Source organism: Cebus imitator, unplaced genomic scaffold, assembly GCF_001604975.1.
Source record: "Cebus imitator isolate Cc_AM_T3 unplaced genomic scaffold, Cebus_imitator-1.0 Scaffold399, whole genome shotgun sequence".
Classification (NCBI taxonomy): domain Eukaryota; kingdom Metazoa; phylum Chordata; class Mammalia; order Primates; family Cebidae; genus Cebus; species Cebus imitator.
Genome location: NW_016107714.1, coordinates 910,232 through 921,550, shown reverse-complemented (window position 1 = coordinate 921,550; position 11,319 = coordinate 910,232). Strand labels below are relative to the sequence as shown.

The window sequence follows — 11,319 nt, the reverse complement described above, 5'->3', positions numbered from 1 at the left end:
GGGAGGGACGGTGGGGGGTGGGGAGCTGGGGGGGGATAGCAGGGGGAGAAATGCCAGATGTAGGTGATGGGGAGGAAGGCAGCAAATCACACTGCCATGTGTGTTCCTATGCAACAATTTTGCATGTTCTTCACATGTACCCCAAAACCTAAAATACAATAAAATAAATAAATGGGAAAAAAAAATATATATATATATATATTGTGCTTTCTTGGTAAATACATTATTAATTGATTTGGATTTCTGGTTCAAGATGACTTTTTAAAGATTAGGATATTCATTCATTTATTTTTCTAGCTGTATCCAGCACATAATTGGAACTCAATTTTTTAAAATGTTAAATGAACAAATGCTGACTTCCACCATTCAAAAAGGGAAGTTTGAAGTGAATAACTTCACAGATTCATATGGGGAAATACACCTATATGTATTCTTAAATCATTTTTCAAGAGTCTAAATTCCGAAGTGTTTCTGAAAATTATCATAATTATCTTTCTCTTGGTCACAGGGGAAATCAAAGAAGCTTTAAGTTTCCCTGCATTTTTTAGCTAAAAACAATTATATAGAATGATTTTAGTTCTCAGAGGTGGGGACTTATTTTTTAGCTATCTTTTTAGCTATCTTTTTTATCAGGTTTTTTTATGTTTTCTTTTGATTGTCCTAATATTCTTTTTGAAATATTGTTATTATTAAATATAACATATAGAAAATATCATAAAACATGAATGTATAGTTTAATAGTATAAAGTGAATACCCAATAACCACAATAAAGATCAAGAAATAGAACATGAGGCTGAAAGTGGTGGCTCATGCCTGTAATCCCAGCACTTTAGGAGGCCAAGGTGGGAGGATCGCTTGAGCCCAGGAGTTTGAGACCAGCCTGGGCAACATGGTAAAACCTTGTCTCTACCAAAAAAAACACACAAAATTAGCGAGGTGGTGTTGTGCATGCCTGTAGTCCCAGGTACTTAGGAGGCTGAGAGGGAGGATCACTTGAGCCTGGGAGGTGGAGGCTGCAGTGAGCTGAGATCAGGCCGCTGCTGTACTCCAGCCTGGGCAGTGGAGCAAGACCCTGTCTCAAAAAAAAGAAATAGAACATTGCCAATACCCCAGAATCCCCTCCTTTTGTCTCTTCTCATCATAATGCCTTCCTTCCTTCCTAGAGAAAAATCACTACCCTCATTTTTGTAATTATCATTTCTTTGCTTTTCTTTATAGCTTTATCACTATGCGTCTCTAAACAATATAGCTATTTTTGCTTATTTTTAAAATCTATGTAGGTGAAATTATGCCATATGCGTATGTATTCTTTGTGTTTTGCTGCTTGTACTCAATATTATGTTTCTAAGAATCATCCATGTTGCCACATGCAACTGTAGTTCATTCATCTTCATTGCTATATATGGAAGTATACTATTAAAAAAAAGTGATTTATCTATTTTAATGTAGATTGACATTTGTGTTTTTTCAATTTTGGGTAATTGAGAACAGGATTGTTTCTAATAGTCTTTTGGCTGCTATGATCTGACCTTTTTCATATATCCTGGTATATATGATTGTTTAAAAATTATATGATTTTCATATATCCTGGTATATATGATTGTTTTAAAATTATATGATTAAGAACAAAAAATCCAAAAAGTTCTACAGATAAATTATTATCATTAGTGAGAGAGTATAGCAAGGTTGTTAAATATAAAATCAATATACAAAAATTATAGCTGAGCACAGTGGTTCATGCCTGTAATCCCAGCACTTCAGTTGCCAGAGCTGGTTAGATTGGTTGAGCTCAGGAGTTCAAGACCAACCTGAGCAATATAGCAAGACCCCATCTTTATAAAAATTTGTTTTAACTAACTATATTCCTATACATTAGCAACAAACTAATAATGAAATGTGAAAAGATGAGAGGAGGAGAAACTTTGTCATTGATAGTTCTTTGAAATGTAAATTAATATTTAAAAATTGACAGATCCCTAAGACTAAAATCTAACAACAGACAAAGATATCTTTTGGGGAAAATTATACAACAGTAGATTATTTTAGATTTTCTACATATGCAATCATTGGCACACAATGACAATTTCTTTCTTTCATTGCAATGCCTTTTCTTTATTTGTCTTACCTCATTACTACCTTCGCTACAGTGCTAAATAAAAGTGATGACAGCACGCTCCTTGTCTTACATGGAAAGCTTTCAACATATCACCATGAAGAATAATGTTTGCTCTCCATTTTTATAAATGTCTTTATAAGATTATTCCTATTATCTATTCTTAGTTACTCAGTCTTTATCATGCACAAATGTTGGGTTTTAAACAAAGGCTTCTTTTGCATCTATTGAGATGATCATATCATTTTTGTCATTTACTTTTTTAATGTGATGAATTACAGTGATTGATATTCTAATGTTATATCAATCTTAGGTTCTTGGGATAAACTCAAGTTGATCATGCTGTATTATTCTTTTCATATATTATTAGTTTCAATTTCTCTCTATTTTATTTAGAATGTTTACAAGTTTATAGGTGAGATTATCCTATAATTTATTTCTTATTGTACCTTTATCTGGTTTCATTTTCAAAGATTGTGCTAACCTCATAAAATTAATTGAGGAATGTTCCCTCTTCTGTTCTCTAAAAAAATTTAAGATTGAAATTCTTGGCTGGGTACAGTGGCTCACACCTGTAATCCTAGCACTTCAGGAGGCCAAGGTGAGTGGATCACTTGAGCCCAGGAGTTTGAGACCAGCCTGGGCAATATGACAAGACCCCATCTCTTAAAAAAAAATTGACATTCTTGATCTTTTCAAGTGCGATGGAGCTCATCAGTGGAATCATCTGGCCCTCTAACTTACTTTGTGGGAAAATATCTGATTACCAATTAAATTTCCTTAATGGTTATAGACTATTTAGTTTTCTAAAATTTCTTTAGTATTGATTAGATACATTTTTCTAGGAATTTGTCCATTTTATCAAACTTATTAGCTTAAAGCCATTCATTATGTCCTCTTATAACCCGTTTCATGTTTCAGCATTTGTAACAATGTCCCTTTCTCATTCCTTATATTGGTTCTTTGTTCTCATTTGTTCTCATTTCCTAATCTGAGTTCTGGGGATTAGTAAAAGTAGCCAGGAGTATTGGAGGCAGAGAAGCAGCATGAGCAAATGCACTAAAGTGAATGTATTTGGTATTGTTTCCATGAAAACCTCAAGGTAAAGCTTCTAATTAGGCTAACAATCAAGTAATGACAGGTCTTAAAGAGAGTTTAAATTTTACCTTATAAGAGAGTTAGACAACCAAAGAATTTTAACCAAGGAGAAATATAGTCATATTTTCATTTTTTAAGAATTATTTGTTAGGTACTAAACACACGTATGCTAGATACTGATGAATAAAATCAACAAGACAGGTTCTCTACCCTTGGGAAGCTTACAGTATAGTGGGAGAGGCAGTCATAGGAACAAATTATAATAGAGCACGATAAATGCTAATAAACAAAGTTTATGGGAGCAGATAGCTTACTTTGAGACAGAAGCTTGAGTTTTTTGGTGTAACTTTTGATTAATTCCACTCAGCATCTCTAACCATTTTCGGGCTTACATTATAGGCAAACATCTAGATCTCTTAGGAGCTGTTAAAATAGGATGGCTGGTACCCAGTCTGACTCCTTTCTGGACTTTTTCCCCTCAACTTGTGTTTTATATTTCAGCAGAGCACACATAATTCAGTTTGAAACCAGTAGTTTCTCTTTCCTTCCCTATATGTGTAGAGAATATCCAGCTGGTGGCTACAGTTCCGCTTCTGGTTTCGCTGCCATGCATCCTGGGCGAACTACTGGTAAGGGGCCCTCCACTCACATTCAGATTGACCAGCAACCTCCACGGCTTCTCATTGTGCATATTGCTCTACCGTCCTGGGCTGACATCTGTGCCAACCTCTGTGAGGCTCTGCAGAACTTCTTCTCTCTAGCCTGCAGCTTGATGGGCCCCAGCCGCATGTCCCTGTTCAGTTTATACATGGTACAAGATCAGCATGAGTGCATCCTCCCTTTTGTGGTAAGTATATTTATATTTATTTATTTTATTCTGAAAGTAAATACAGTGGTAATGTTTCTGGAATAGGGATCATAGTTATTAATACTTACAGCAATAACTACACTACCTCTCCATATGCGGTAGCCCCCAGGTGACACCATGAGAGTAAGAGGGCATCCTGCATATATAGGGGTGTACACACTTGAAGAGAAACTCCAAAATTATTAATCTGGGAGTATAAATAGGCTACAAGCTGCCCCTTTTTACTCCAGAGAGACGGAGAGAAACTTTGGCATTGACAGATGTTTGAAATGTAAACAACTGACTCCTTTTTTGCCCTTTGAAATGTAAACACAGAAGGGGGGAAGCCTCTAAATCTCTTCTAAGGTCTCTGGCTGTTCAATCATCTTTTAACTTCCAAGACTTGTACTTTAACCCAGGTACCAGTTTTCTTTGCTTAGAAAGCCCTAACTATGCAAAAACATGAACATATTTTTTCTACATTCCACATAGACTCAGGTGAAACTGCCCCCTAGAGTTATGGAAGGCAATGGCTGGGCCAGGTGCGGTGTTTTTATAAAGCCCCTTCATACGTAGAAAATTATGCTCTTCCTCAAAATTTCAATGTTCCCTTTCTCCCTTATATGAAATTCAGAATTATAGAGATGAGAAAGGCTTCCAGAGGTTCTATGCATCTCCTTCCTTGAGGTAGCCTTGCTGCTAATATATACTACTAAATGGATATAAGTCTTATTATTTCAGATTTCCAAAAAAGGAAATTTCATAAATCTATTGCTGAATTTTTAATATAATATATGACTGGAATCTACTTACTTTTTGATTAATACCTTAGTTTCCCTCATTGGAAGTGGAAAGATAACATCTCTGTTGATACTATAAAGAATGAAAATAATATACATTACTTTATGCTTCTTGGATTAGAACATACCCTGGTTGCTTTGACAGAACCTTAGGCTTACAACAACTCACGATTTATTTCTTGAAAAAAGTCACGCGGGGAAAGTGTTTAATATAAATGCTCTAAGTGCTAAGTGTGGGGATTTTGTCTGTGCATTGTTACTTAGGCTGGGTTTGGGAAATGATAAAATTATTTAAGAAATTCAATTGATCATTTCTACAGCTTGAGCAGAACTTGCTACCTCTATTCATTGTTTATTGCTGTGTAACAAATTATCCCAAAATGTAGTGGCCTAAATTAATAAACATTATCTCAAAGTTACTAGGAATTAGGAATTCATAAGTGGCTGAGGTAGATCTGGCTTGGGGTCCTTCATGAAGTTGTCGCCAAGATGTTAGTCATCTGAAAGCTCAAGAGAGGCTGGAGGATCCAGTCCCAAGAAGGCATATTCACTTAACTGTTGGCAGGAATTCTTATTTCCTGACCATTTGGGTCTTTCCATAGGGCTCGTGAATGTCCTTAATTTGTGGCAGCAGGCTTCTCCCAGAGCAACTGATCCAAAAGAGAGGGAGAGCAATAAAGAAGCCATAATATCTTTTATGCCATAGTCTCAAAAGTAACACGTTGTCACTTCCTCTACATTCTGTTCATTAGAAGCAAGTCATTGTTTCACCCTAGATAGAAAAACAGGGAGCAGATTTACCCTCTTGCCTAAAACAATTTTTAAAAAACTGGATAATATGTATGAAAACTACTTTTCAAAACACTGGATATCACACACCAAAGAACAAACCCCCTGGGAGATAAGAAGTAAATGAGGTGAGACTTAGAATGGACCCAGATTGCAGATCACCTGAGGTCAGTAGTTCAAGATCAGCCTGGCCAACATGGTGAAACCCTGTCTCTACAAAAATACAAAAATTAGCTGGGCATGGAGGCTGAAGCGGGAGAATCACTTAAAGCTAGGAGGCAGAGGTTGTAGGGAGCCGAGATTGCACAACTACACTCCAGCCTGGGTGACAGAAAAAAAACTCCATCTCAAAAGAAAAAGAATTGTCCTAGCTTACTCCCTTGAGAAAGTTTCCAAGCCACAATGCAGTGATGGAGATCCTGGGGGGAGTGCCAGTGGTTTCCGTAAGTCAAGGAGATGGATCTGGGACTTCAGGAAGACCAAGGAGGAAAAAGAGATACATAGAGGAAAGGAGAAAGAGAGAGTTACATACAGAACTCTAAAGATCTGAAGAGGGTTTCCCTTGAGTATTCAGCAGAGTACTGATCAGTACATGTGTGTAAGGAAACTACCCAAGGCCAAAGAAGGAAGCACCCTAAAGCACTAAAGACAATGGTACCTGATACTCACAACTGTAGTAGTACATGTTCATATCAGCCAAGCGAGAAATCCTCATAATTCATGATGCATTGGGTAGAGGACTCAAAAAGGTCTTGCCTCAGTAGGGCATAGAATAGCCCCAAGACTTAGTACTGCTCAAGACTACCTAACATAAACACAAGATCCTAAGTGTCAAACTGTTCCTAGGTAACCTAACTATCCCAGAACAAAGCTCAAGAATATTTATAGAAATACAAAAATATGTAGCACCCAACAAGGTAAAATTCATACTGTCTGGCATTCAATCAAAACTTAAATAGGTGTGCAAAGAAGCAGGAAATTATGACTCATTTTGAAGAAATTATTAATTAAAACTGACCCAGAAGTGACATAAATGTTAGAATTAGCAGATGAGGACATTAAGACAATTGTTATAATTGGGTTCCATGTGTTCAAAAGCTAAGTGGAGATATAGAAGATATTTTAAAAGATCCAAATTAAAATTTTCGAGAGGAAAACTATAATTTCTGGCATGGAAAATACACTAGATAGAATTATTGGCAGATTAGACATCACAAAAGAAAAGATTAGTGAACATGAAGACATAGGAATAGAAACTATCCAGAATGAAACACAGAAAGAAAATAATCATTTTGTTATATGAATAGAGCATAATTGAGCTGGGGCAACTTCAAGCCATCTAATTTATGTGTAATTAAAGTTACCAAAGGAGAGGAACAGGGGACAGAAAAAAATACTTTTAAAAATGGCCAAAGTTTTTCTAATTTTGATAAAAACTCTAAACTCACAAATTTAAGAAACCAATGAATGCCATACACCAGAAACATGAAGAAAACTACATTAAGGCACATTATATAAAAACTATTGTTAAAGATGAAATATTGAGGCTAGGCATGGTCACTCACACCTATAATCTTAGCACTTTGGGAGGCTGAGGCAGGAGGATCATTTGAGCCCCAGAGTTTGGGATATATGTAGAGGAAATACCTAAGATAATTATAAACAAAGGAGAGTAAAGTGATATAAAGGGAGGTAAGGTTTGTACACTTCATTTGAACTGGTATAATGTTGACACCAGTTGACTCTGATAAGTTTCTAGGTATAATGCAAAAATTAGAGCTACCACTGAAATACCTATGCAAAGAAATACACTCAGAAACACCATAGATAAATCAAAATATGGTATTTTTAAAATATTCGAATAGCCCATTGGAAGGTATGTAAAAGAAAACAAAGAAACTAAAAACAGAGGGAACAAGCAGAAAACAGCAAATAAATTGGCAGGCTAACATATCAATAGTTACATTAAATATGAGTGGCCTAAAAACATCAATTAAAAGAAAGAGCTTGGCAGAGTTAATTTTTTAAATGACCCAACTATATCCTGTCTAAAAGAAACTAACTTCAAACACATGAAATATAGGCTGAAAGTAAAATAATGAGAAGGGATATACCATGTAAACATTAACCAAAACAAAGCAGGAGTGGGTATATTAATATATCAGATGAAATAGATTTCAGATGGAAGAATACCAGGTTCAGAGAGGGACATTAGACAATGATGAAAAGGTCAGTCCACCAAGAAGATACAGCAATCCTAAATGTGTATGCACCAAACAACAGAAGCTATAAAATATGTGGAGCAAAAGTTGATTGATCTAAAAGAAGAAAGAGATAAATCCACAAGTATAGTTGGATTCAGTGTCCCTCTCTCAACAATTTTAGAACAACTAGACAGAAATCAATAAGGATATAGAAAAACATCAGCCAACAGGATCTAATTGGCATTTATATAATACTCCACCCAACAACAAGCAGAATGCACCCATTCTTTTCAAGCCCCCATGAAACATTTGCCAAACTAGACCATACCATGGGTCATGAAGGAAAGAAACTTAAACAAATTTTAAAAATTGAAATCACACACAGTATGTTCTCTGACACAATGAAATCAAGGTAAAAATCTATAACAGAAACCTAACAGAAAAATTCCTCCAAACATTTGGAAACTAAACAAAATACTTCTAAATAATCCATGGGCCAAAAAGCAAAATGTCAAGGGAAATTTTAAAAGACAACATTGAAATGAAAGTAAATGAAAATGCAAATATCAGAATTTATGGCCATAGCGGTGGCTCACGCCTGTAATCCCAACACTTTGGGAGGCTGAGGCAGGTGGATCACCTAAGATCAGGGATTCGAGACCAGCCCGACCAACATGGAGAAACCCTGTCTCTATCAAAAATACAAAATTGGCCGGGAGCCGGGCATGGTGGCGGCACATGCCTGTAATCCCAGCTGCTCGGGGCCTGAGGCAGGAGAATTGCTTGAACCTGGGAGGTGGAGGTTGCAGTGACCTGAGATTGCACCATTGCATTCCAGCCTGTGCCACAAAGTGAAACTCAGGCTCAAAAAATGAAAAACTTGTGGGATACAGCTAAAGCAGTGCTGAGAAGGAAATTTATGGTACTAAAATGCTTACATTAGAAAAAAGAAAAGTCAAATCAGTAATATAAACTCCCACCTCAAGAAACTGGAAAAGGAAAAGCAAAATGAACTCAAGGCCAGCAAAAGGAAGAAAATAAGAGCAAAAATAAGTGAAATTGAAAACAGAAGATCAGTGAAAAGAAGTTGATTCTTTGAAAAGATCAATAAAATTGACAGCCCTCTGGCAAGAATGACAAGGAAAACAGAAAAAGAAAATATAAATTACCGGCAGGGCATGATGGCTCACACCTGTAATCCCAGCACTTTGGGAGGCTGAGGCCAGTGGATCACCTGAGGTCAGGAGTTTGAGACCAGCCTGGCCAACATGGTGAAACCTCGTCTCTACTAAAAATACAAAAAATTAGCCAGGCATGGTGGCAGGTACCTGTAACCTCAGCTACTTGGAAGGCTAAGGCAGGAGAATCGCTTGAACCCGGGAGGTGGAGGTTACAGTGAGCCTAGATTGTGCCATTTCACTCCAGCCTGAGTGACAAGAGTGAGACTTCATCTAAAAAAAAATAAAAATAAAATAAGGAAATATGAATTACCAATATCAGGAATGAAACAGGTGAGTGTCATTATGGGCCCTTATTATCCAAAGGATAATAAGGGAATACTACAAATACATTTACATACATACATCTAACAACTTAGATGAAATGGGCCAATTCCTTGAAAAGCACAAACTATCAAAATCACCCAATGTGAAACAGATAGTTTGAATGGCCCTATAACCATTAAAGAAATTGAATTCATAGCTTTTAAATTCCTGAAAAAGAGAACTTCAGACCCAGATGGTTTTACTGAAGAATTCTAAACATTTAAAGAAAAATAACATCAATTCTACATAATCTCTTCCAGAAAATGTAAGAGAAGGGAATACTTTCCAACTCATTTTATGAGGCTACTTTTTATCCCAAAAATAGACTAAGACAGTACCAAAAAAAAAAGAAAACTGAAGACATATTTCTCATGAACATATTTGACATAAAACTTAACAAAATATTAACAAATAGAATTCAGCAATTAAAAAGAATTATACACCATGACTAAGTAGAACTTATTTCAGGGTACAAAATTCGTTCAATATTTGAAAATCAATACACCATATTAAAAGACTAAAGAAGAAAACCACATGATTATATCAATTGAAGTAGAATTGATATAACAAAGTTCAACATCCACTGATGATAAAACCTACAGTTAAGCCATATTTAATGGGAAAGACTGAATGCTTTCCCCCTAAGATTGGAAACAAGACAGAGATGTCTGCTCTTAGCACACCTCAGCATAGTACTAGAAGTCCTAGGCAGCACAATAAGGTAAGAAAAGGAAATAAAAGGCATACAGCTTGGACAGGAAGAAATAAAATTGTCCCTATTTGTAGATGACGTGATGGTCTATTTAGAAATCCCGGCCGGGCGCAGTCGCTCACGCCTGTAATCCCAGCACTTTGGGAGGCCAAGGCGGGCAGATCACGAGGTCAGGAGTTTGAGACCAGACTGGCCAATATGGCAAAACCCCGTCTCTACTAAAAATGCAAAAATTATCTGGGCGTGGTGGTGCATGCCTGTAATCCCAGCTACTTGGGAGACTGAGGCAGGAGAATTGCTTGAACCAGGGAGGCAGAGGTTGCAGTGAGCCAAGATTGCACCATGGCACTCCAGCCTGGGCAACAGAGCAAGACTCCATCTCAAAAAAAAAAGAAATCCCAAGAAGCTTGTACTACCCTTTGAGGAGAAGTATGTCAAAGAATTTGTATACATATTTAAAACCACCACAGTTCCCTTCTGGTGAAATACCAACACCTTAAGTCAAGTGATAAGAGCCTGGATTTCTAAGAGGGAGCTCAATCCTTAGGTACTTCCCACTGGTAGTTTTGCCCTTACAAAATTGCCTCTACAGTAACCACCAACTCTCTTATAACAAATATGTAAGACATTTGTTGGTCATTTTCAGACACACAATTCTGACAAATCGCCCTGTTTGCTAATATATTAATAACATTAAGCAGATATTATGGAGTACTTACTGCATACAAGACATCATGCTAAATGTTTTTTCATGACTTTCACTTTTTTTTTTTTTGAGATAGTTTCGCTCTTGTTACCCAGGCTGGAGTGCAATGGTGCGATCTCGGCTCACCGCAACCTCCGCCTCCTGGGTCCAGGCAATTCTCCTGCCTCAGCCTCCTGAGTAGCTGGGATTCAAGGCACGTGCCACCATGCCCAGCTAATTTTTGTATTTTTAGTAGAGACGGGGTTTCACCATGTTGACCAGGATGGTTTCGATCTCTTGACCTCGTGATCCACCCGCCTCGGCCTCCCAAAGTGCTGGGATTACAGGCTTGAGCCACCGCGCCCGGCATGACTTTCACTTTTATCCTAATATATGTTTGCTTATTGATGTATGTATTTGATATAGTTTTTAAAATCCATTGTTATCTTTTAGCTTATAACTTTAAAAAGGATTTTATTTTCTTTTTTAATTATTTATGTAAGGAGCTGTTAAGTCAGTCAAATTG

The 11,319-nt window shown here is 36.8% G+C and overlaps 1 protein-coding gene across 1 annotated transcript in view; it reads left to right on the top strand.

The window, feature by feature from the left end:
• Positions 1-3,819: 3,819 nt before the first annotated feature.
• Positions 3,820-11,319, top strand: part of LOC108289329 (meiosis 1 associated protein) — an 81,231-nt gene continuing 73,731 nt past the window's right edge. The window contains exon 1 of the mRNA XM_017508769.2: positions 3,820-4,059. Coding sequence (XP_017364258.2) covers positions 3,820-4,059 — 240 coding nt within the window. The remainder of the gene's footprint in view (positions 4,060-11,319) is intronic.